This window comes from Triturus cristatus, chromosome 1_2, assembly GCF_964204655.1.
Source record: "Triturus cristatus chromosome 1_2, aTriCri1.1, whole genome shotgun sequence".
Taxonomy (NCBI): domain Eukaryota; kingdom Metazoa; phylum Chordata; class Amphibia; order Caudata; family Salamandridae; genus Triturus; species Triturus cristatus.
The window spans coordinates 958,193,416-958,220,510 of record NC_140580.1 but is presented as its reverse complement, the minus strand read 5'-3'; the positions used below and the strand labels follow the sequence as shown (position 1 = coordinate 958,220,510).

At 46.9% G+C, this 27,095-nt stretch overlaps 1 protein-coding gene across 1 annotated transcript in view; it reads right to left on the bottom strand.

Annotated features, from left to right (window-relative positions):
* NDOR1 (NADPH dependent diflavin oxidoreductase 1) overlaps window positions 1-27,095 on the bottom strand; it is a 202,298-nt gene that overhangs the window by 141,003 nt on the left and 34,200 nt on the right. Inside the window, exons 2-3 of the mRNA XM_085610082.1 lie at window positions 23,634-23,768; window positions 3,907-3,984 (exon numbers count right to left, since the gene is read on the bottom strand). Coding sequence (XP_085466208.1) covers window positions 3,907-3,984; window positions 23,634-23,768 — 213 coding nt within the window. The remainder of the gene's footprint in view (window positions 1-3,906; window positions 3,985-23,633; window positions 23,769-27,095) is intronic.

Below are 27,095 nucleotides of genomic sequence, written 5' to 3'. Positions count from 1 at the left end.
CTTGACTCTAATCCCAGGTTGGTAATTGACCAAAAAGTGTATGATTTTGTGCAAATTTAACTTGAAATTTCCAGCATGTACTTAAATTTACAAAACTATGGTAGAGACTGCCCTCTCCTCGCCTTTAATGCACGGGTTCTGTAATCTGAACCTCATCCAACCACACACCATACTAGTCTACGGGCGAATTTAAAGTTTCTCTGGCTACAATAAAAACGTTTCTGTTGTGCACTTGTGTTGTCAGCACTACAACACACAACAATAAATAGGGATACATACACAAACATCCTGTATCTGTAATCTTAGATTACATGCCCTACGGTATAAAAGGAATCAGCTTCTAATCTCGGCTTCCTCGTGTTGCCGAATTGTGTGATTCTTGGCGAACCATCCTGCTTTACCTCAATTATCTAATCTTCTAGTTATTACGAATGCCATAAATCAGGGTTTTCGGGACTTCTGGGTGCTATATTCAACCCTAAACATTTACTCAGCAGACATGTACACAGTTACGGTCCGAGGGAGCAAATGTCTCCATCGTACTGGTAAATAGTGCGCTTAGCTAGGGTGGTATTCACCAAGATATGAAGTGATCTTCACTCAGCAAAACTACTGCTAACTCGAGTTAAGGCACTGACATGACAACATGGTGGGCAGATGGCAAGCCTAATGTCCGACATAGCGCCCACCTGCTGTGGTGACTAAACTTCGCGACTCATTTACATAAAAGTTACTAAACACACCTGTGGCACGTCATACATGTGCCCTAAACATCTACCGACTATGTAGCATGGGGTCAGTGGTATTTTTTTAGGGGTGGGGTGAAATTCATCCTGATTTTGACGTAGTTGAAAATCCACAGGGTGCACCTGATTCGCGATGTTTCGTGGCGTTTCGTGATGTTTCAGTATTTCACAGGAAAGGCTCAAGAGCGAAAATTCCACAATACTTTTTTCTTCAGTGAAATCTTTTCATTAATGGGCGTATTTCACCTTTCGCAAAATGTTTCGCTCCGTGCTGACGGCAGCCCTAACCAAGACTGGTCTATGGCAGACTCCTTGAAATCAAGAAGTAAAAGTACCATAATAGCGCTGTGAGGCCATAAGCATGTCTAATATCGCACAGTATGGCAGAATTATAACATAACACATATCCAACGCCAGTCATCTTCCATCCTACCCCTCCGCCATGGCCATCACAGACCCCCTCCTGCATCAGCAGAGTCCCCGAGGGAGGCGGACACGGATCATCACGAGCCAGTGGGGGTCGAGGCGGCGGTGAGACAGCCCATCTTGTCAAGGCCACCCCCAGCGAAGACTGACCCCTCCGCCTCACAGCCATCAGCAGACACAGCGCTGATGGAATGGGACTTGTAGGCAGGGAGTGATTTCTATTAAAGTCACTTTCGATCTAACATCAGACCCCTGCCGTCCCCACAGCGTTGCCCCAGTTACGGAATCAGGCCCTTTAAGTTTTGATGGCAACAAGAAATTATGAGGAGTGTAGTGTCTCTTGCCAACTAGCCCTCGCCTCTACCCTTGTTAGTAGTCCACAAATTGAACGTAAAAACAGAACGTTTAGGTGCCCCACAGACATAAAAGAAAACACACATTTGCAAGCTGGTAACATATAATTGAAAAGCACATCCACATCGCCTAACTAGCACTGACAGCTACATAAATGAGGAAAATAAATGGAAACCTCTAGTGTTCGCGGCACGGGGAAGCCATTGGCAGGCTGGCAGCGACCTGAGAAAGAAGGAGGGGAGGAGCGAAGAGAAGACAAGCTGTCGCCAGTGTGAAAAATATAGTGCGTCCGTCTCACGCCGCAAGTAAAGCATCCAGTCCCCGCGTGCACATCTTCTGCCCGTCCGCGTGCACATCTGCAATCCGTATTGATTCCAAAAGGCCCTCGCATGACGAGAGCAGCGAATGCGCGCTGTTAACGCCAGACGAGACCTAAAAAGTCCTCTTTTTACTGGAAACTGTTGTTAGTGGTTTCTTTTTATTTGCAGTTTTGAGGTCCTCGGCTGGCTACAAAGTCATGTAAATTGCGTGATGTCCTCCATACCAGCCCCTGTGAAATATACTATTACTCCTGGAGAGCATCCACTTTCTCAACTGTACCACAGCAAAAGGGACTCAAAGCATCCCCTGTACGATTTCTATCATAATAATCACTTCCAGATCTTCCCTCTCAAAACTGCACTGCTGCTGGTAACCCTGTGTTCCAATGAGTTGCATAGGTTAGCTTTGTCACAAAGGTTTACTCTGCCACTTAGATTTTGGTGACTTGGCCTAGCCTTTCCAATGGCCGTAAAAGTGGTAGGACGGGGATTTTTTTGTGAAGTTTAAAATGCAGACGTTTGAGAAAAATTCTATTTGCAGTTTCCAAATATACGACATTTAACTGCACATGAATTCTCAGCATAGGTACTTACTGCCATTCGATGCATGCATGCATGGCGGACATTGGATTATTTTTGGGTCATTCATTTTGTGGTACAAAAGTCTCGGGAACAAAAAAGAATTAAAAACAAACTGCAGGTAGATTTTATGGCACGGAGTAAAAGTAAAGTTTCTAAATAATATGAAGTAATGCATGATGAAATGTAAGGGTATGGCTGATGCAGGGATAGCCCATGCAATTTAATGTAAACATATAATAATCCATTATTAACCTAGAAATTCCTGACAAATATAGTTCGAGATTTTTGAAGGAATAATGAAAAGATAAGGGATTCTGCATACAAGCAGCGGTTTATTAATCGTACAATATTGATCTCTATGTACTGACCCCAAAATAACAAATGGAACCATATGCATGAATGCGTTTTTTGTTGTTTGCATTGCATGACTGTAGCAATAAAGCAAAGTGACGCTTTCAGAGAAGAGGAATACTTACAGGAAGAGTCGAAAAACAGTTACTGAAAGGGGAGAGGATAGAGCGTTTGGGGAGGGAAGGGAAAGAGAAGAGAACGGTGGCTGGGTGAGCAAGACTAGTACTGCCTGGGATGCACTACAACCAGGGGAAATCATGGGAATGTATTGGTTGCATAGTGGCAAGGTAAAGTTTAATTCCATATCTTTGGAGAATGAGGAGGCCAGGGATCTTTTCTTCCCCTTCCTACAATTCCTTGTCACAAGTCTTGTGATGCTGCTGCTGTGTGACATGAGCTGCCCCAAGGAGGTCTTGATATTGGAAACGATGTCAATGGAGGCCATGATGTACAGGTTCTCAGGTTATGTAGAAGATCTTGAAGGTGATGCAGAAAGAAGAGGGAGTCTGCAGCAAAAAGCAGAGTGGACATTCACAATAGTTGAGCTTAATCCCAGGTCTTCACTGTGTTTGCTGAATGAACTGTCGCAATCCAGCATAAGAATGTTTTTAAAGGACAAAATATGCCTTTGATTTTTAAAAATCCCTAAGCAACATCTATTCTTGGAGACAAATTCATGTTTAGATTTACATTACTTTAATATGAAGACATCTGTCTGATTTTGAATGAATCATTACTGCTAAAAGATGGACATTCTTGGTGGCTGAATATTTGCAGTGATGGCCTCCGTTTGCAGCCTAATTCTTGACTTGCACGTTGCGGTCAAGACAGTGGGAAAGTTCTTTCATTACTGCATGTTAACACATAGGAGATGTAGACTATAACCTGACAAATGAGGCTTCAGAAACCTTCTCAGCTGTTGCAACTTCAGCAAAAAATGCTTATAGTTTGCAACTCCAGCTTGAGGCAGTGACACAAATTGGTGCTTGGTGCCATGTTAATAAATATTAACATAAGATAATATAAACCGATGAGGTGTGTCAGAAATGCAAATTCTATCACAAAGGTAGGTAAGGGACTCAGGCAGAAGGTTTAAACACACTTATAGTAAGACTGTACAGACCTACCTTCATGTTATCTGGAGGGTCGCCTTGGCCCGTAGTTGCACAGACAAAGACCACGAGTGGCTCGTTGATCAAATTTGCCTTCAGGGAACGAGAAGAAAAAAAAAATCACCTTCATTAGAAATTTCAAATAAGCCAGAAATGGTAGACAGCCCCGAAACTGACTGAAAAACAATCATTTTAGTTACAAATATGAGCTTTCAAACATTCATAGACAGATATACAATTAGCAAGCAATCACAGGGAGGTAAGCTAGAGAGAGAAACTCACCAAACTGTGATGCACTGTGTGTGGAAATATTCAGACGAGGTGGACATATGCAGAATAAATGCTGGATTTACACCCTGTCCTGGTATTTGTAGCACATTCTGAGTGAATTGGAAAGTTACTGATTCTGGTATCTTTGAAAAAATCCCAGGATATTCAAAATATGCTCTACTGTTTACCATGGATCTCCAGAACTTTGTTTGCTTGTAGTTTTTTCAAGTCATTATATCTCTAAACGGTGTCTGGAAGGTTTTAGTATTCAATAATTAGAATAGCTCACACAATATGGCTAGAATATGCAGACATCTCACGACTCGACAGGAAATTCCGAATTTGAGGGACTGTACATTTTTACTTTATTTAAAATTGTTTTATGAAGTACAAACTTGACCCTACAGAACTTCAGAACATAAAAGAAAAGACACAGTAGGGTTGCAATATGTAAACACAATATGACATGGGAATAGGGTATGAATAAATACTTTAATGTGTTATGTTCTTATAAGCAACAAATATATATATTATGACTAAAATAAGGTAGCAATATATAAACACCTTATTACATATGAATAGATGCAACATAGTTTCAGTATGTGCAAAGTCATAACAGTTTAAAAAACAAGCATTTGCAATGCAATAGGTCTCGCATTATTAAAGTTTGAGCTATTGGTGTTGCATTATTTAGCAATGCCAATAGCTCAAACTTTAATAATGCGAGACCTATTGCATTGCAAATGCTTGTTTGCAAAATGTCCTGGTTTTTGGTTCTCAAGATCTGGTCATCCTATGTATTACTCAATTTCGTCTCATTCAAGCCCTCATGAGGGGTGGGTTTGAGAGAGCTGAGGTAGAGACAGGAGGATAGAAGTAGAGATGTAGAGGTAGGCACAGGGTGGTGGAGAGAGAAGTGAGGTGGTGAGAAACAGGTAAATAGAGGTGGCATATGGATGTGGATTAAAGGGAGGTGGGGGAGGGATGAGCGTAGGAACGTGGAGATGTTGGGAGGAAAGGAAGGAGAGAGAGGTGTGGTGGAAAGGTGAAGTGAAGTGCGAGAGAGACAAGCCACAGAAAGATAGTTCATGCAAAGTAAAGGGGTGGTAGAGAGAGGAGACAAGTAGTTAGTGAGAGGGACAGAGAAGGCAGAGGTGGAGAGGAAAGTGTAGATTTTGTTGTTGGGGAGAGAGAGATACAATTAAATAATGTAGAGAGGAGAGGAGGAGCCTAGCGCTTGACCAAGATGGCCGCGTGAGCTTAGAGCTCCCGAGACCCTCGCGCCCTCCGTCGACTATCCTGTCTCTAATCCTGATGGTATGCATGGCACCGTGTTGCTGAGTTGTCAGGGAGGCGATTGATGCTACCCACGGTCGGATCGCCCATCGGGAACCAGACTTACGACTGGCGGAAGATTGTGGCCTAACTCCCGGGGATGCCAGGGGCTAGAGTTGGCAGGATGCCCGACTCCTAGTTGATCAACAACGGCCTGGCGAGGTGTGAACTGTCGGACGGAGGTCCTCGCTCTTTCACTTTCGGTTTCGTTCCCTTTGTCTGCCCGGACACTGTAGAGCTCTGGGTGGCTTTATTACCCCAGGGACGCTCGGCGGGCTACTCTGGCGACACAAGGCGGACCTGCTCACTCCTTATTCCTCTCTCTGAGAGGGAACAGTCTTAACTGCCTGGAGTCCATTATGTCGGGCAAAGCAGAAGGGGATCGGCTGAAGACTAAGTCCACCAGGCGGGGAACGTATTCCCAAGTCAACAGTATGGACCGCTACGCCCTCCTGAAAGCATCGCCGAGTGGATCGAGCCAGGCACCGGATGCCCAGAAGGAGGACTCGCCTGGGACGCCGGAGCTCTCCCTCCAGGATGTCATGGGCGCGCTCGACGGGATGCAGTCCTCGATGGGGAGACAGTTCGAGGCCCTGGCGCATAAGGTGGATGCTATCCTGGTAGATGTCAATCTGATCCGCTCGGACCTGGGCAAGACGAACGAACGCGTTAAGAACCTGGACCACAAGACCACGGGCCTCACTGATGATGTAGCGGATCTGCAGACCGAGGTTCGGAAGTTGAGGGCCGAGAGTGACCTCGCCGCCCGCCGGCTGGAGGACTTCGAGAGCCGGGCCAGGCGCAACAACGTGCGCGTCATCGGGGTCCCGGAGTCCTCGGATGAGGCCTCGGCGGACCTGCTGGTGGAGGATTTGGTCCTCAATCATCTGAAGCCTAAGGGCCTTGGAAAGTTTTTTGCGGTGGAAAGGGCCCATAGGGTGCCGGGCGGGCGGCCCAAGGCGGGTGCCCCGCCGCGGCCGATTGTCGCCCGGCTCTTTCATTTTCGAGATCGGGACGCTATCCTGCAAGCTTCGAGGGTGACGGGCCCAGTCCCCTTCCAGAATGCGTCGGTGAATTTTTATCCGGACTTCACCCAGCAGGTGCAGAGACAGAGCTTCCTGGGGGTGAAGCGGAGACTTCGGGAACTGGATCTGAAGTATGCCATGCTTTTCCCTGCCAGACTACGGGTGGTGCATGAAGATCGGACATTCTTTTTTGACTCTCCTGTTATGGCCGACGAATGGCTGGACGCTTTGCCCCGGCGACGGACGGGGGACGACACAGCCGAGCGTGGAGACAGTGGCCGGGATGGACAGGGCTGATATTTCAGAGCCGGCCTGACTTGATTTGACCATAATTGAAGATTTGAACGGAGTGCAGTAACTGTGGTGGGTTGCGGGAGGACGAGGGGTGCTCTTTTCCTCCCTTAGGGTACTTTTTGTAGATTTTTTGTTTTTGTAGGGCGACAGGCACACTGCAAGTTGGGGGGGCTTTGTAAGCTGCAGCAGGGGTGCAGGGTGGGGGGAGTTTTGGGGATTTTGAGTTTGTTGTTGGGGGGGTTTATTTCTGCAAGGCATGATGATTATCCTCAGGGCTGTTCCATGGTGGCTCCTCGGGTGTGGGGTGGGCCTCTTTCCGTTTGAGGATGGGGGGTAGGGGCTTAAGTGTTATAAGCTGGAATGTTAATGGTTTGGGGGATCGCATCAAGAGGGGGATTGTTTTGCAATTTTTGAAACGCTCAATGCCAGATGTTGTCCTGCTGCAGGAGACACATCTCATAGGTAATACGTGCTATGCCCTGAATAGGAAGGGGTATAAATTCATTGCACACTCGGGATTCTCTTCTGGGTCCAGGGGTGTGGGCATCCTCGTTAGAGCATCGTTGCCTTTTGAGGTGGACTCCACCATTGTTGACGATAGGGGGAGGTTTGTGGCGGTGGCGGGGCGGTGGGAAGGAAGGACTTTGGTTTTGGTTTCGGTTTATGTCCCGCCGGCCCTGCAGGCCTCCACATTTGCCGAACTGGGCAGGGCTTTGCTGACTCTCCCGGGGGGAATGCTGGTGGTGGGAGGGGATTTCAACGCTGTGGGCTCCGGACTGTTGGATAGATACCCGCCCAGGGACACAGGGGGGGCTCAGAAATGGCTTCCAGACTTCCTGGATACGTTTGGTCTGATAGACTGCTGGAGGCTCCGGCACCCCACACAGAGTCAATACACATTTCACTCCGGGGCGCATGGTAGCCTCTCCAGGATTGATTACCTGCTCACTCTGGCCGCACATGCCTCGTTGATATCCGAGGCGAGGCACATGGCACGCGGTATCTCTGACCATTCGCCAGTGTGGATCCGGCTGGATCTAGGTCGGGAGGGAGGGTGGCCCCCATCAACCCATGGTATTTCCGAGACCCCAAGATGCGCAGCGCCCTGGTAAAGAAGGTAGATAATTACTTTAAGGACAATCTGGGAACCGTGGACTCGGCGGTGTCGCTGTGGGAAGCTTTTAAGACCGTCCTTCGGGGGGAAGCCCTCTCCCTGGTGGTGGCTGCCAAGAATCGGAGGGATGGCGAGGTGCGGCAAGTGGAGGAGGAGATCGCGGCCCTTGAGGGGGCTATGGAGGAGGAGGTTACAGGGTCCTCACTGCATGAGCTTTGCTTGAAAAAGGCGGAGTATAGGGACCTGGTGACGAACGCCGCTAAGACCCTCAGTAGGGAACAACAGGGCCGCCTGTATGACGTTGGTGATAAGGCAGGGAAACTCCTGGCGTGGTTGGACAGGAAAGAACGGGTCAATAGAGTGGTGCCAGAGTTGACGGGAGAGCGGGGAGAGGCGATTGTGGAACCTGAGGGGATTGTGAAGTGTTTCGCTGAGTATTTTCGTAGGGTTTATTCCTCGGTGTCGGACAGGCCGCCCAAGGACTCGTCTGATCTCCTCCGTGATATCGAGTTGCCCTGCCTCTCTGACATAGATAGGGACGATTTGGATGGTGACATCACGGTTGACGAGGTGGCGGGGGCGATTCGCGCTTTTAACTCGGGTAAGGCCTCTGGACCGAATGGACTGCCGATCGACCTGTACAAACTGTTCCCGGATAGGGTCGCCCCTCACCTGCGCGCCATGTTTTTGGAGGCGCGGGGGGATGGGATCCTTCCGTTGGATCAGCGGCTGGCGTCGATCGTGGTCATACATAAAGAGGGTAAACCCCGAGATAGGTGCGCTTCCTATCGGCCCATTTCACTCCTCAACGCTGAGCCGAAAATTCTGGCCAAACTCCTGGCTACCCGTTTGATTAGGGTGCTTGGCGATTTGGTACACCCGGATCAATCTGGCTTCATCCCGCACCGAAACACAGCATTAAACCTTAGGCGTCTTCATGGCGTCATCGCCAGGGCGGGCACGCTGCGTGAACCGGCTATTGTGGCATCTCTTGATGCCACGATGGCCTTTGACACGGTGGAGTGGGCATACTTATGGGCCGTGCTGGCCAAGTTTGGTCTCGGTCGCGGTTTTGTGAGTTGGGTTCGGTTGCTGTACGAGGGGCCACTAGCGAATGTTGTGGTGAATGGTCGGGCATCTACTCCGTTTCAGCTTGGTAGGGGTACTCGGCAGGGTTGTCCCCTGTCGCCTCTGTTGTTCGCCCTCGCCCTTGAACCGTTGGCTGCGTGGATACGTTGGCACCCCGATATACGGGGCCTTCGGTGGTCGCCTGATCACGAGGACCGTATTTCGCTTTATGCCGATGATATCCTGCTGTATCTTGCCTCACCTAAGAAGTCACTTATAGTGGTCTGTGACGTACTCGCATCGTTCGGTAGGAACTCGGGGCTTGTGATTAATTGGGGCAAATCGTACTTGTACGTTCTTAGTGGCGAAGTCCCACCGATCCCTAGAACATGTTCGATACAGGTTGCCCAGCAGGGTTTCGTGTATTTGGGGATTTTTATATCCATGGATCCTGCTGTGCGCTATGAGAGGAATCTGCTCCCCCCTTTGGCGCGCTTGAGGCGAGATGTTGAAGGTTGGCGGAGGCTGCCGCTCTCCCTTGTTGGGCGTGCGGCCCTGTTCAAAATGATGTGTCTTCCCCGCTTCCTTTACGCCCTCCAGAACACCTTGGACTGGGTACCGGCCAAATACTTTCGGGAGGTCGAAGGCCTCCAACGGACGTTGCTGTGGGATGGGCGGCCGCGAATAGCTATTTCAAAGTTGACGCTACCATGGTACGATGGGGGCATCGCGCTCCCAGACATCCGACGGTACTACTGGGCCACGCAGCTGAGCGCGATCAACCATGGGCTTTATGGCCCTGCCCTCAGTCCTGGGTATGCCATGGATAGGTGGCTGCTGCGTGGCGGCAACTACTACAGGGCGTTGTATTCGCGGTCCTTAGACTCGTCCCTTACGGGGCCCACAGGTGTGGCGGTGCGTGTATGGAAGATGGCGACTGATTCGTTGGGCTGGAAGGGTAGGCTCACCCTCGCTACCCCACTGTTTGAATCGGAAAGATTGGGAAGACTCTGGCATACGAAGGGCTTTGATAAGTGGGACCTGATAGGTATATCCAAGGTGGGAGATGTGCTGCATAAGGGGAGGGTGAGGTCCTTCGAGGAGTTGCAGACTGAGTATGAGCTAGGGCCCTCAGAGTATTTCAGGTATATCCAGCTGCGTCACGCCCTCCGATCAGTCCTCGTGGAGGGTGAGAAGGTGCCGGAGTCCTCTCCCCTTGAGGACCGAGTCCTTGATGGTCATATGCCCGAGAGCACGATCTCGCTTATATATAAGAAGTTGATTAACGTCCGGGCAGACATGCTTTTGGGGCTGAGAGAACAGTGGACTAGGGATGGCCTTGAGTTGGATAATGAGGACTGGCAGTCAGCGGTTTCTTCCCCTAAGGAGGTTGCGATCCCGTCGCGTCTGAGGCTGGTGCAGCTTAAAATACTGCACCGGGTGTACGTGACGGGGCCAAGGCTGGTCCACATGGGATTCTCGGAGGACGGCCTGTGCAGAAGGGGATGTGGTATGGTGGGTACTTTCCTGCACATCATTTGGGAGTGTAGTGCCATTGTGGAGTTCTGGAGGAGAGTCCATGCAGTTATGGGGGAGGTGACGGGCACTGCGGTACAGCCGGAGGCGCGGTGTTGCCTCCTGAACGTCTGGGGGCCCACTGACCTCGATGAGGCGCAGACCCAATGGGTGACTCTGGGTAACATGGTAGCTAAAAGGGATATCGCGCGATTGTGGGGCTCCTCGGGACCCCCTACACTGACCGCGTGGAAGGAGAACATGGACTGGAGCATGTTTAGGGAGAAGACGGTCTACTGCTCTAGAGGTCGCCCCCGGAAGTGGCATGCCATCTGGGGGCGGTGGAACCAATACAGGGGGGGAATATGTCTTGCCCCGGATCTGGAACCTCCCGAGGAACAGCTTTCCCCCTGACTTACTTTCCAGCACAGTTGGGTTCTAGGAACCGTTTTGGGCCTCTGCTGTCCCCCTTCTTCCTCCGTACACAGTTTTGTAACTAGTAGACGAGTGGGGTCCTGCCTCCCCTGGGGGCTTTCGCCATGGGCTTTCAATGTCCTTGCCTTGCTGGGGTTTGTTGTGAGTTTTTTCTGTATTTACTTAAAATTGGACCTTTGCATTACTCTTTGAACTGTATTGGGGACACATCACTTTATCCAACTCTCAATGCTGCCGAACCTCCGGGCTGTCGGCTGAATAGCTGTGTCCTGAATTTTGAAATAAAGGTTTTCAAAAAAAATAATAAAATAATGTAGAGAGACAGGGAGACATGAAGAAGAGAAAGGTGAGACAAAGAGGGGAGGCGGTAACGAGAGAAAGAGGCAAAGACAACAGCAGGGTGTCAGGGGAAATGAAAGGGAGCCCGAGAAGTGGAGAGACACAGAGAGGGGTGAGTAAGGTAGGGAGAGAGACGATGTAGCAAGGGCGAGGTAAAGAAAAGTAGGAAGGAAGGCCGTAAGTAGTCATAGGGATATGCAGGGAGAGGTACAGGAAGTCGGAGAAGTGTGGAGATCGAGAAAAAGACAGAGGGGAAGAGATGGGGAGGAGAGAGAAAACGAGAACTTTACCACTAGTGTTGCAATCATTTTATCGGCACCTTCTCTCCCTCCGAAAGGTCCCTGGACAACCGCCCACTTTGCCTCATGCTTAGCATGCAGGAGGATTTGTTGTGACCCCTGACCCCACGACTGGCTTTTTCATCATTCGCGTTGTCATTTAATCCACATTCTCTCAGTTTTTTATAGCGCGAACTCGTCCCGTGATAGTGGAGCGAGTTACACGAGCAGCATTACATTATACAAGGTCCCATTCATTGTATTGGATGTGGGATCATGGCACACCGAAAAATTATACACGTATCAAAAAGTTAAGACTAGCATTTGAACAGAGCTCAGCAAACCTAAACCATGTAGGATAATGTTAAAAAACAGAACTAAAGCCCAGATGCTCAAATGGGTGTAATTTATTAGACTGATATGTTTACCTGGTTTTCATTGCTTGAGTTTGTTCACGAGAAAGTGTCACTCATGGTCATTAAAATGTCACTCATAATTACACTGAAATTATAAACATGTCACACATTGCAATCTGAAACCTTGGCAGCTATGGTTTGTGTCTGCGGCCTTGATTTTGTAAATGCCCAGAAGTGGGTCAAGAGCTCCCCTCATCATAAGAACTTAAGCTGCACCTCTCCAGTGATGCACAATGCGCCTAAAACGCCCCTGGGGTGCTTGTGTTCGAATGGTGTGCGGCTTAGCAGCTTTGGCTGGGTTGTTTATTTTGGGGCGTGGCATATGTGAGCAAAAAGCAACGCAATGGAATGCAGCCAGATTAATTACAAATGGTTCCGAGTGAGTCAAGCAATTCCTGTTATCACTGTGCTGCCATCGGTTCTATTGAAAGGGTAGTGTCTGTATTCTCAGCTTAGTTTTAATGTCAGTGGGGTGCTGGTCTGCTGCCATTACACGGTGCTCTCCATTTTAATTATATGGAGTATTGCAGGCTGCCATCGTATGGGGGTCCTTAGTGGGGGTGCTGGCCCACTGCCATGGTCCCCTAGTTTTACATCAGTGGAGTGCTTATGTGCCACAGAGTGGGAGGCTTCTGTTTTAAGGTAAGTGGTGTGCTAGCCAGCTTCCAGTCTTTGGGACCCTTAGTTTTATTGATGATGTGGTTCAAGCCTGCTGTCGGTGTGTCCTTCCCTAGGAAGGACTGCAGACCCATGGCCCACTAAGGTGCCTGGACTCCCCTCCTTAACTCCAGCAGATGCAGAGACCTGCTTTCTGCTCCTTGGAAGGACGTTGCGGTCGAGCGGCAGCCCCGTTGTACTGGTCACATGGTATTTCAAATTGTGCTCTTTAACATGCACACGCTACCTTACATAACGAATATACGCATTCGCCAAAAGTTTGACGTGCGTGCATGCGGCACCAAAGTCCACAAAACCATTGACAAAGCCAATATACCCAACCGTATGATGTTCCTTGTTTAAATTATGCTTTTAATTTTCTTTACGCTGTGACGCCCTGTTTGCGGTTCACAGCTTTACTTATGCAACTCTCAGCAACTCTCAGCCATCAGATGAACTCATCTAGAACACAGTGGTGTCTCTCGGGAAAGCTCCCGCACTCTTCTGCCTCTCACATGGATAAGCCTCTCTGTTGCGCTTCCATTTCAGCTGTCTCCACCATCTAGTCTTGATGGTCAGTTTTGGGGGTCCCCCATGCGTAGGAACAGTGGTGTGATATTGAGTTTTACTTTCCCTCTCTATTTCTGAAATATCTGCGTTTGAAAGTTTAAATAAATGTAACACTGTAGTAGTACCTTTGCTTTTTCCGTTCCCGTCGTTCAGAATGAGTCTATTTAAATCTTTGTGTAAAAATAATCTGCCTCTTCTACGAGTTCCCTGCTGCCCTTGAAATACAAATACTGGTTTAGCAGCCTTTGGATTCTGAATACGAACAGAAGATACGAATTAGGAAGAGCAGGATTAAAAATCAGCGATTGGCTAGCAGTCTGCATACGAAGGGTTTAAAAATGCATTTCATAAAATGTTCAGTTCTTTTCCTGCTGAGGCGAAGTGTGGAGCTCCGTGTGTGGTGGCACCAGGCGAAGATCTGGTCTTCTGCCCTTCTCTGCCATGCTGCCGCTGTCCCCCTCTTGCTCTCAGCGGGCCACATTTCGAGCACCCTGCAGCTCCCTGCCATGCTGCTGGCGTCTCTAGCACCTAGCCGATCACCCCTCTGTGGTGTGGTGGCTGCCTCCTCATGTCTGCGGGCCACTCACGCGCAGAGAGCCCCGAGACTACTCTGCCGTGCTGAGCTGATGAACAGTGTTTGTTAGTCCAGAAATATAGAGCTGCACCTTTTTGTGTGCTTTGGATTGAAAGCATGTGAAGTACTTTCTAAGAGGCTTCTTTTGCTCTTGCCTTTCACGAGTGCAGCTGCTGCCTGTGATCGGAGGTAAGTCTGCCTCGAACCTTTGTCACTTGTACTGCTACACGGGCTGGGGTGACTTGCATTCAGCAGCTTCCTCGCTCCCCTAGTCTCCTAGCAGACCGCTAATGTAAAAAAAAAAAAAGACGCCCGCGAGTGGTGCACGCGAACGCCACTGCGAGCCATATGTGTTTTCAATTATAGCGCACGTGTCTGGGCACGATAATTGAAAACATATGGGCTTTGGTGCGCGTAACAGACACCAATAGCCCATGGGCGGAGCAATGCGCCCGCCTTTGGCCTATTGCGTGCTCTGTTTTTAAAAAACACGCACACAAAGCCAAATAGCGGAACCCAAAAGTAAAAGCACACACATGAGCGTGTGCGATTCCAGGGTCCGTTTTCTAACCCCGGACAAAAGGGCTCTCACCTGCGCGAGCACTGCTGCGCAGTGCAACGCAGGGCTCGAGCCCTAACGAGAAAACAAAAGAACATACCCTTTTAAGATTTACTAATAGTGCATGCTTATGCATAAAGTAGTTAATACCTTACTTTTACAGAGTAACAAAACAAGGAGGTGTACACAGAAAGCATAAAAGGGATAAAATAAATAAAAGTCGTATTTTGTTCCCCAGCACGATGTCTTCTAAACAGCCAGACTAAAACTGAAGAATAGCAAAGGGAAGTTAATTACCCCTAGACAGCTTGGAGTCATGTAGAGACACATTAAACCATAAATGTAAGTAAAGAAAGGGTTTGCACAGTTCATCATTACCATTCTGTAGATATCAGGAAGAAGAAAAAAGCCAAAGCACTTTAAATGCAACCACATCTCAGGTACAAAGCCGTAGGATCACTCAGACAGGAGTCAAAAACAGAAGGGGTTGCAAATAATCGTTTGGCCCTCAAATCCAAATCCTTGGCTCTTGAGGCCATTTAACAAGCCTTTCTTGGCAATATACTTCTTCATGTGACGGGGATTTTGGAAAGAAGTCCAACTGAAATGCAGGAGGGTTATAGTACATTGTCAAGAGGTACTAGACTTTGGGAGAACAAAGAAAATTCACTGAAACAGAGAATTTGATTAGGGGAGCAAGAATGTGAAGGGGGTCAATTTTCCGACAGATTAGAAAAGGAAACAGCACTTATTCACAAGGTGAGTAACAAAAAAGGCATGTATTGCAGATAAATGGATAAGAGGGTGTAGAGGCTTTTGAGAATCATTTCCCAGAACGAGCCAAGCGAGCTAGAGAGACAAATAAATCCATTAGCCAACCAAAAGATCTAGCTAGAATTCTTGTTCAAAAGGCAAAAGAACCTAGACCATACAAGATGCCAGTTAATTTTTTCCTCAAGTTTTTGCAGTCCTTGCAACAAGGCAGATTCCAGGGCACTAGCAAAGTGTAGAAATTCTTACCATTTTCTGACCACACTATCGTCTACTTTCACTCTCCGATTGTGGTGATAATATTTTATCTAAACATCTGCTATGGAAACTGCAGGACTTCCTTGACACTCCAACATTATGGCTAGCCGTTACGCAGGTTTTCAGAGACAAACAGAACTAGGCGACAAGGATTTACCCTCTTATCATAAGAAAATATGAAAATCTTATGAAATTGATTTTTTTTTTGTGTATTTCTTTTTGGTACGTGTGTGACATTTGACAAAGCCATGGGACAAAGTAATGTTATCTGTTTTCTTTATACTGCTAATTTAAGACAATGTTCTCTGGGAGATGCGTTCTCTGTTACAAAGAGTATGCAGATAATTGCCCTGACATCCACGAGTTGAGTGGGAACTATGAAAATGTATAAATAAAGATAAAGGATGGGTGGCTAAAAACTCCCCTGGTTTGCTCATTCGAGTATACGTGGGTTTGCCATAGCTCACTTTGAACCACCAACAATCAATAATAAATAACCAATTCAAATAGATGAGAAGTTGATATTGAAAATATATTAAAGCAACCAATGAGTAGAAGCAGTGTAGCAGTAAGAAGAATAAAACGACATCCACCTCTGCTGCACTTGCTGTGAGTTAAATTCGGATTGTGCATTCTGGCTTTGACCACTTCTAGTGAATAGAGAAATAAGAATAAAACCCAAAGACGTAGCCAGTGGAGCGTAAGGATATGTTTTTTATTCTTTTGTATACAAAGAACTCAATATGTCAGGGGATAGTACCATCATAAAATGGCACATGATTTTCAATGTAAGGGCAGCCCTGAGCCTTTGAAAAAATGCATCAGACTTACACAACCAACATCAGGTTGCCAATTATGTGTGGAAAATATAGCTGTACAGGGAAATATGAACCTTAACAAAGTAAAATTGGTTTAATCTTTCTTTTGGTTAAATGCAAGCACTAGGCCTATTCATGTAACTTTAGCACAATAACAATTAAGCTGCGTTTCTTCCCTGTCTCGTTGGTGTGCTGAATTAATGTAATCACAAGTGGTCGATACAAAGAGTTTGTTTTATTCATGCCTGTGGTTTGCAGACCATTCGGGTTTTCTTTTGTTCCTTTAATAAAGCACATCTTCCTTTAGCATACTAAGGCCTTTAGTTAGAGTTTGGCTCACAGAATACTCCCGCACAAATATGACAACTAAGTCATCAGCTGTATTATAGGTGCATTATAGACCACGGCACTTGTAACGAGGTGTATGGGAAATTTTCCATATTTGTCATGAAGCCTCCTGTCAAACAGACTCTAAATAAGGCCCACAGTCACTTAGTAAGCTTCCTACAACATGAATTGAAGTGTGGGCTACTGAAATTGGCATAGACCTGTCACAAACAGTGAGTTTCAAATAAGAGATTCTCCTGTGGACTGGATTGCAACCAACCAGTGACAGCCAAAGGATTCCTGCTTCTTGACCGAGATTTGGCTCTTGAGGCCCCTGTGAATACATTGTGGTTTGGGTGTACCACATGCATTACTTTAACAGTGCACATTAGACAGAACGCTTCTAACATACACTCAACAAAGCACATGTATGCTATGTAGTTAATATTACAGAGCACACAGCAGCACTGCTGACAAAAACACAATACACACAACACAGAACTCCAAACTTACACAACACATAGACCAAACATGCATTTAACTGGCTATTAAGGCATCAAACAGTCTTTGCTTCATCAGTTGCCAAAAATACATATACATTTGCGGGCGAATAGGTTCTCATACAAAATATATGTATGTAGTTTGGCAGAGCCCTGTTGGGACAAAAAAGTCATCCGCATGGTGATGGACGTGCACCCCTGCCCTGAGTGCCCCAACTATACTGATGTCTAGATCCTGGACACTGATTTTTGTTGTCATAGGCATACACGTATCATGAATGTGCGCCACAACAAAGGCCTGTCTCATGGATTGCGTTCTTGTGGGTCTGGGAAGGGCACCCAAAGTGTTACCCTCAGAGTGGTTAAAGGCTAATGCCTTTACAAGGAGAATGAGCTCAATGGCAGTAAACCGTGAGGTGATCAGTCGGAGTGAACTGGTCCTTTTTAGGTCTTGCTGAGACAGCGAAAGCTGTCTCTTTGAGACATTTTGTAAGTGGGCTTTCAAAAGTACTACCCACATGGTTTTGCTGGCCTAGGGCTTGAGTGCACGATGGCGTGCACGTGCACAGCTGCTCCTCTGCTCCTTGCATTCCCCCCTCCCTTCTCACCCAGCCCTTTGATGCTCTGCTCGATTACTTTCACTTTCGCTGCTTAGATGTTTGATCGCAAACGCGATCACTTCCGCTTGGCATAGCCTGTACTTGTTCTCTTTGTCCTCACATATGCTCTTCCCTCTATGTTTTTCTCTCTGGTCTCACATGTGCTATTCCCTCTGTATTTTCACTCTGCCCTCACATGTGCTTTTCCCTCTGTATTTGTTTCTCTTCCCTCACATGTACTCTTTCATCTGTATTTTTCTCTCTGCCCTCAAATGTGTTCTTCCCTCAGTATTTCTCGCTCTCCTCTCACATACTTTACCTTCTCTATTTTTCTCTTTATCCTCACATATGCTCTTCCCTCTATGTTTTTCTCTCTTCCCTCACATGTACTCTTCCCTCTGCATTTTTTCTCTATGCTCTCACGTGTGCTCTTCACTCTGTATTTTTTTCTCTGCCCTCGCATGTGTTCTTCTCTCTATACTTTTCTCTCTGCTCTCACATGCTCTCTTCCCTCTATGTTTTTATCTCCGGTCTAACATGCGCCCTACCCTCTGTATTTTTCGCTTAGCTCTCACATGAGCTCTTCCCCCTATCTACCCTCACATGAACACTTCCGTATGTATTTTTCTCACTGTCCTCACATGTGCTCTTTCCTCTGTTTTTCTCTCTACTCTTGCATGTGCTCTTCCCTCTATGTTTTAATCTCTGCCTTCACATGTGCTCTTCCCTCTGTATTTTTCTCTCTGGTCTCACATGCGCTATTCCCTCTGTATTTGTCTCTTTTCCCTCACATGCACTTCCCTCTGCATTTTTCTCTCTGTCCCCACACGAGCTCTTCCCTCTCCTCTCACGTGCTCTTCCCTCTGTATTTTTCTCTCTCCTCTCACGTGCTCTTTCCTCTGTATTTTTCTTTCTGCTCTCACATGCGCTCTTCGCTCAGCATTTTTCTCTCTGCTCTCGCATGTGTTCTTCCCTCTATATTTTTCTCACTACCCTCACATATCCTCTACCCTCTATGTTTTTCATTCTGGTCTCAAATGCGCTCCACCCACACTGTATTTTTCTCTTTGCTCTCACATGAGCTCTTCCCTCTGTATTTTTTTCTCTTCCCTCATTGCGCTCTTCCCTGCATGTGCTATCCAAGGCACCTGCGTCCTCTCCTTATGCATGAGGGTTGGAGCCAGATCAGCAATGATTATGAGGGTAGTGGACTGACAACCCCCCCCCACTCATCTCACTGGCCTGTCCCATCTTGTGCCTGTGAGGCGACGAGCCCCCCCCCCTGCATCTATCCAACCCTCTCTCCCTGGTTATTTCTCCGTTCTCTACTTGGTATTTTTGCTGGCATTGTTGCTTGGGTGGTGCACGTCTACAGCCCAGAGTAGGAAGTATGTGTAAGGTTCGATATGCAGTGTATGTTGGCAGGATACATATTTAGGCAGCACGGAGCAAGAGTCGTGGGGCGCTTCACGCCGCATAGAAACCACGAGCATCTGTTTATTGTGCTGGGGGTACTATTTGCGTGCTCGCATGCAGACAGCACGGTGCCCAGATGGGATATTACTGTCTGCAGACTAGTAGTGTCATCAGTGCAGAGCGTGGACAATGGCTGTGTGCACGATCACACAGAGGTGCTCTGAGGGCACGTAGCACAGGCCTTAGTATGGCGTGTCTGGTTGCTATTTGCACTATATCATGCAGGCAGCGTGGTGCTCAGCTGTTTGTGTAATGCAGGTCTGCAGCCAAAAATAGGGGCATGCCAGAGAGGAGTGTGTATGGTGTTTTTTTTTTTTTTTTAAACGTTTGCTACCCGGGCTAGGGGGAACTCACAGGTTACTGTGTACAAGGATTGACACAACCCCAGACAACCACTCCCCATCGCCCCCACCCCATAATCTTCTTCCGTCGCCTCCCTCGGTATGTTCCCAAAGGGAGCCCTTAACACCTCACAGGGTCCCACCGACTCGCCCAGACTGATGATTTCAGGGACTGGCAACTGACAGGGATAGAAGGCCACCTTTATGATTAAACCTACCAAAGGTGGCCTGTCAACCGGTTTTATATAGCACCAATTACCGTACTTGAGTTGTTCTATGCGTTAAAAATAGCATATGTTAAAATCGGCTAGTTTACGTGCTTTACAAACAACTGAAAGGATAAATGTGAGCGTTTACTATGTGCATACGGACCCCGAGAGCCCGGCGGCGTTCCTGTATATTCGCCTAGTCCTTGCATGCAGTCCAGCCTGGGCTCAAATGCCCCCACAAGGCTCAATATGGAAGCGGCCGAGCGAATCCAGTCACCCGCTGCCACCCAGGAATGCTGCAAATTGGCATCAAGCTTCAAAGGGTCTGCTCCCCCGCCTGTAATGCGCTCCCCCGCCCCCCGCCAAGCGCGCGCCACGCTTGCTTTCACTCTTGATTTTATCTTGCGTTTATCTTCTGTCTGTGACAGAAACATAGCATTTGGCCGTCTTGCATTCTTTTATTTTGAATGGTTTTTTTACATTGATGCCTTCCGCACAGAAATGTTGAATTTGCCCGTCCCGCTTCTTTTCATTTGACTTTTATTTTATTGACATTTCTGCCTTTGCCCGTCGCAGTTCAGCGCACCTCGCTCCGCCCCACCACAGTGCGCGTCCCCGCGATCACTTTCGCTTTCGCGGCCGCGTTCATCAAAGGTGCTCTGTTTCTGGTTCCGTGAAGAGAGACTCAGAAATCTAAACACGCACACGGGCAAGAGGGAAGGAGAGGAGCTATATGAAACGGGCATTCATGTTAATAAAAATTCAGGTTTACAGTATCAATGTAGTAGGGAAACTTGAGCGCTTTTCACCCCCACCCCGGCCCATAACCTTAGATCCCAGCAGCAGAAGAAGAAGGTGACAGACACGTATTCATCCATTTTTAGGATTTAGTTAAGGGAAAATGAGAAGCTACAGGCACTATTACTCATCACATTAAAAGAGGCCTTCAGTGGGCTGCGTGAAGGAGAGACCCAACCTCAGGCGGTCCCTTCAGAGATGCCAAGGATCATCAGGGGCAGCAGCCGCTGCCCCTCGCTTGCCCCTGCTATCATTGGAACTGCCCTTGCTATCTCTGGTCGCAGCGGTCATGACGGCAGCAAGTGCAAAAGAAAGGATACCAGGTGCTACAAAGGTCTCAGGTGACCCCAGGCCGTGTGTGACGTCATACACCACCAGCACTTTAAACGGGATTTGCGAGTCATTTCAGAATGAAACTACGAATACCAGAATGCAACACGATGTCCATAGCGCAAAGACTATATGACGGTCGGAAAGCGGCAGCTGTGAACGTGTATCATGTCTTCGCTTGCGACGCTAACGGTTTAAATGGTTTTTTAGGCATCCATGTCCGTGCACACCAACTGCCCCCGGCTGTAACACGCGTGGCGACAGCTGTTTGTGTTCTTGTTTGTTCCTGTTCGCCTTTCGCGCTCACACATTCTGCTCGGGGCACATACCTTGTATCAGAGGGGTTAGTTGTGTTGGCGCTAGTTGAATAAATCGCATTCCAGCTCAGAGTTTGCTGTTGCGGCTGCTACTTTTGTTGTTCTTTCAGCGCTTGTTATTTTTGCCGTTTTATATAGTGAGAAACTGACCCAAAGGCGTTGCAGTGCTTTACATAAGTGCACAAGAAGCAGTCACGTTACCGAAGGTCACAACTTCGTTTTTGTAGCAACACGAGTTGGCCGTCTGGTTGGCGCTAGTTGAATAAATAGCAATCCAGCTCAGAGTTTGCTGTTGCGGCTGCTACTTTTGTTGTTCTTTCAGCACTTGTTTAATTACGTTTCCTCTCCCAGATGCAAGAGAATTCGGCACTCAGCAGTGGTCACTGTGTGTGTGCAGGTTCTAGTGTGAGCAGTGCTGAAGTGCGAACTCATGGGAGGGGGAAGGTGTTACTGGGGCCGGAGCTGCTCTGGCCTGTTTGAGTCGGTTCTCTCGCAGCTTGTATCTGGAGGTGAGGGGTGTTAGAGCTACACCCCCCCCCCCCCAGGTGGGCCTCAGGCCGTGAGAGAAGAAACGGAGGGATTGATTGCGAACATCAGGAGTCTAGTAAGGGTTGAGCTGCTCCTTTCCAAAGTCTTTTAAAATTTGTCTCGAAAGCAAGGAGGAAGACAAACCCCCTCAACCCTACCCTACATTAATAAGCATTTGCAATGCAAAAGGTCTTGCATTTACGCAAGTTTGAGCTATTGACATGGCAAATGACAATGCCTTTTATTTTTGTTTTCATTTTTAAAACATAACTAAAAGGCATTGTCATTTACAATGCCAATAGCTTAAACTCGCGTAAATGCGAGACCTATTGCATTGCAAATGCTTGTTACCTGTGTCACTGGATTGAGGCCTACAGGCTCACTCACTTATAGTTCCGCAGCTGTGTGCTTGACTAGCCCTTGGCCAAATCAGTTTGGTGAGTAGTGCTGAGCAGTGCATGTGAAAAGCACATATACTGTATGTATGTGTGCCTGTGAATGGTACAATACAGGGCTAATGCAGTATACGGCAATGCATGTATGTTAGATGCATGTGCTGCGTGTATGTGTGTCTGAGAATGGTACACTACTTGAAGGCTGTAGTACTGTGCAGTGCATGTATGGCATATGCATTTGCTGGGTGTATGTGTGCCTGTGAGTAGGACAATACATTAAGGAAGTAGTACTATGCAGTACGTATATGGTATATGGAGGTGCCTGTAATGGGTACAATCCATTAAGAATGTAGTGCAGTGCATGTATGCATGTGCTGGGGGGTTGTGTGCCTGTGAATGGTACAGTACAGGGCTGACTCTGGGTTCCACTTTGGGAGTCCCGGGGCTGCATGGTGAAACATGAGGAGGTAGAGAAACCCCCTAGACAGATTGTGTATTGCTGCATTCCTGTAAGCTGGGTAGGACACACTGGAGAAGGGAGAGCCAGGATCTCTGCATCTGGGCAAGAACATGATGATTAAGCATGCCACTGATAGAACCACGGTGGGTAAGAGTCCCTTTGAAAACCACAGGGGATGTCTGGTTGGGTCAAAGTCAGTCTGTATTCCCCACTACGATGTGTTCATTCCCTTTGATCTGTTGGCCTATAGGGCAATCTGGCAATGCCAGAAGGGTTTGTCTGACAAGTCAGTGTATGGACCCTTTTTGTGGCCAATTGTGGGCCTGATGTATGATATGGTGGGCTGGTTTTTTACAGTTGAGCTCCCTGATAGTACAAGAAACATTACCTGCAGCAAGCAAAAATGCATGCAAAACACCTACACAGAGTGTCTATCCAAGTTCAAAGCTGCCCCAATTTGCAAATGTGGGTCACTGTTCTAGCTGCCTAATTTGCGATTGGGGGGGGGCACTTTTCTTTTTGTGCCCAGGCCTATTCTTGTCCCAGTCCAACTTGGCCAGCGTTAACCTATTTAGTGCTCGCTTTTGTCCCAAAATTGATACAGGTAAATTTGCTAAAATACAGTTTCGAGAAATTCAAGCTGCTAACCATTATATACTGTTACATTGGACTATTTTGACTCATTTTGAACATGTAATCTTCAAAACACTGATGATGCGGAGTTACACTTCGGAGCAGAAATGTCACATTCTTTTCAGTAATACCTTTGCAAAAGTCTCACAAACTCTTTTGGAGCGTGACTCATTTGTTTGAGGTCATATGCAGGAGATAATTAATCAAAGTTTCCGAAGATGACAGAAGTGTAACCCACTTTGGGCCACCTTGAGTTGCCTATCTGTGGCACCACAGAGTATTTCCATTCCTCCCTCTCATGTAACAGTATGTGCAGGTGGAGGTGAGAGCAGCTTAGGAATCAAAATCTTCCGTTCTCGTCACAGATATAGAAGGGAAAAAAGAGCTGAAACGTGCCATAAGTAGCCAGGCCATACCACTACACAACAGGCAACACGTTTTAGATCTCCATTCTCTTTTTAAGACAATCATTGAAGTTTGTTGTATTCTTTAGATGCTTGTTAAAGCCAAACATTTAAACTATGTATACTCACCACTTTGTAGTTGTCCAGAGCCTCGACCCTACAAGAGAAGTGCCGGCGTCTGGCTTCTCTGCCAATCCTGTCTGCAGCATCTTCTGCAGTTCCGGTCTGACTTCCAAAAAGGATCAAAATCTTTCGTTCTGACATCTATAAAGCAAGAAAATTCAAAGTTCAGGATGACACTCGAAAGTCATCAGCTTAAAATGCCCCCATAACTGTGAATCTGCAGGATTACACATCAAAACACAGAAATGCCGATTGCAAGTCTGTTAAATATGCAGTCATACAACTCAGCGTCAGCTTAAGGTCTGGGGGGCGGGGGAACTGGGGAAATCATATTTTGGGGGCACTTCCATGGAACAAATTTCAGGTTTGTTACCCATTTCCTGATAGTCCGTGTTCTCCATAATACCAAACAATACTAAATTATATGTTAATCTTTAACAGCGTCACATAATAGTTGAAATACATCTTGCCCAGGACCCCAAAATCCTTAAGATGAAACTGGGTGTAGAGACTGAGTCAGGGTAAAAGTAGACGGCAGGAGAGAGGTTTAAAGAGAGAGAAATAAAAGAGAGATAGAGCAAATAGAGAGAAAGTTCACTTTCACAGGACCCCCTTTGAAGGTGGGGGCCCACTTTGCCCATGCCTTAAAAAGTCTCTGATACAACTAAGAGAGAAACTACATTGTCATCATCTGGAAGCAGCAGTAGACATTTAGAACTCTTCACCATACCAGAACACTAAGCAAGGGAAAAGTACAATAACTCCAACACTCAAAGCTCATTAGGACTCTTCCATGAGCAATCCTTGGAGAGCTGGAGACAGACAATGGGAGGCCCTCAAAATGGGTCTACAGCTTTAAAAAATATATATCAGGCTTGGGGGAAATGCAAGAGAATTGAACCCGTGTTGCTTAGCCATTCACCTGTCCCTCTAACAGTCTAACCTATCTGAACATACTCCATCACACCTCTCACTCATGGCCTAAAATGTTTTCTTGTTTTCTTTTTAATTCAGGCATTGTCAGTTCAAGCACCGATGTCATATTGATCACTCCAATTATTTCAACTAATGCCTTAGTCCATCTCATTACAGAAGTAATCTATTTCCCAAGAAAATGAAACAATGGCCAAGACTGAAAAATAACTTTGAACCCAAAATATATATATATCAAGCAGTTTACATCCACGAAGTTCATCAAAATGCATTTACACAGGTAGGAAATTACAATTTCTCCACTCAATTCTCAGCATCGTGGGGCCTCATGAAACTTCTCAAGCAGTAAGCTCGAGTAAGCAGTAAGCTTACTCAAGCAGTAAGCTTGAGTAAGCAATAAGGTCCTGAGACTGGAGCGAAAGAACTATCATCTATTAAACCATTTGAAATTCACTGATCAAATTATGTTATTAATTCAGCTGTTCAGTAGTACTGCGTTTGACTCAGGATTTCGCTTATCTCAAACAAGCAGCTAAGTAAGGCAAAAGGTTGCCTTCTCACTAAAAACACAAAGCATGGAAGGGATTCTAAAGGCACCTGAACACTGGTCCTCAGCCTAATATATATATATATATATATATATTAAAATCCCAAAACAATTAAAATTACAGAGCACCTACAAATTATGCAAGCAGGAATATTTTTCAATATATTTTAAAGAAAAAAAGGCACAGATTGTTCAAGATATGTATTACATTCTGCATTTCATCTGTTCGTGCAGCACATACTTTGCATACAGGTGCGCTGCTTTATGTACATCTCTGTTGTTATACTATGGAAAAACATTTCAATGTGCTTAGTCACGGAAGGAGTTCACTGAACATTTGCATGCCCTATGGATTTTATTTGCCAGGCCGCCCAATCAAAACGTATTTTAACATTTCCCACATTACAACCCATTTCACGCACATTATATGCATATGTACACTTCTTTTTTAGGTCTCGGCCTGACATGAGCAGCGCATGCACTGCTCTCGTCCTACGAGAGCTACTTGGAATCGATACGATTCCAGAAGTCGTCTCGCGGCTCCGCCTGCAATTTTCATTGGTGCGGGTCGTTTTGCGTCATGGCTGATGCAAAACACAGTGTAATGATTGCACCGGAGGCAATCATTACACTGAGGGTTGCCACCCTGTCCCCTTTTGGCCCCGCCCACCGGGATTGGATCATTTACTTGCGGCGGGAGACAGTGTCTCTCGATTAGCCGCTAAGCACTTATTTTTTCGTAATACGCGTTTGCCTTCAACAATGGCTGACGCGCTTTTAATTCTCCCCTATATACCCCCCCCTCGTCCTCCCCACCGCCCCTTTTCAGTGCTGATTTACTTTATTTTGGAGCACGGTGCCCGATTTAGGGTCAACGCGCTCTGTTTATTTATTTTAACTTTTGGGCGAGTGCTTGCTTTTTTTTAATGAAATCTCTACTTTGTGGTACCTGGAGTTTTCTTGTCTCTTTTGCTAAAAGGGCCAGAATGCAGTGGGGAAAACAACGGGATTAAGTGAATTGCGCATACTGGACATTTGTGCATCGTTTCAGAGTCTGTAGTTTCTTTGAAATACTATTCTGTACTGAACAAGATTACACCGTATATTCAGCGAAATGAAGACCTAGGCTGGGATCGCAATGTCGGAATTAAGACGCCATTTCTACACCGTTCCAGTGCCTGCACCCCCGCCTGGTTGTGTGTTTGTGTGCGTGTTGTGTGGTTTTTTTTGCGGGGGGGGGGGGGGGGGGATGTGAGTGGCAACTGCGGGTGGTGGTAGGAAGGCCTCAGACTGCATGTTTTTACATGCAGAGGGAGGCCTGGCTGTTAGGGGGGCTCGCCACACGTTCTGTTTTCAACCATGAATTGTTTATTTTTTAGGGGGATACCAAATACAGCCAGTGAAAGGCGTTGAAATTTGTTTTTAAAATTCTGACCGAAGGCCTGTGCATTCTACCTTTGCTGCGGGCGCCTTAGAAAGTTCTTTCAGGTGGAATTGTTTTACATGGCGCCCAGGCCCTGCATTTTGGACAGCCTTTGAAGGAGGCTCAGTGCATTATTTGCTTACGGAGGTAGTTTTGGTAGTCAGTCACTTAAAGGGGCATCCAGTGGAGAGAAAACAGTTCTGTTCCCAGGTCTGCATCCCTAGTTATCATCAACAGGCGCTCTAGATTGTTGGTTTCTCTGATGACGTCAGCTGGGGGTTTGAGATGTATTGTGGCTTCATCCACTGATGGCCTTTTAAAGTTTAGCAAATCTAGCTAGAGGGTGAGTTTCAAAGGAAGCACTAATGAATGTGTCCCTTCTCACCCGATCGGCATGCTTGGGTATACTGATGACAATCATAAGTTTGTTTTCTTATAGTGCATTATACCACGTTTACTAGCAGTTTCAAAGCACTGTAAATATCGGGTGTGGTGAGGTCAGGTAAACCGAGTACCATTTGATGGTACTCCGTTTATAACCCCGAGGGGGACTGATGCTTGCAGC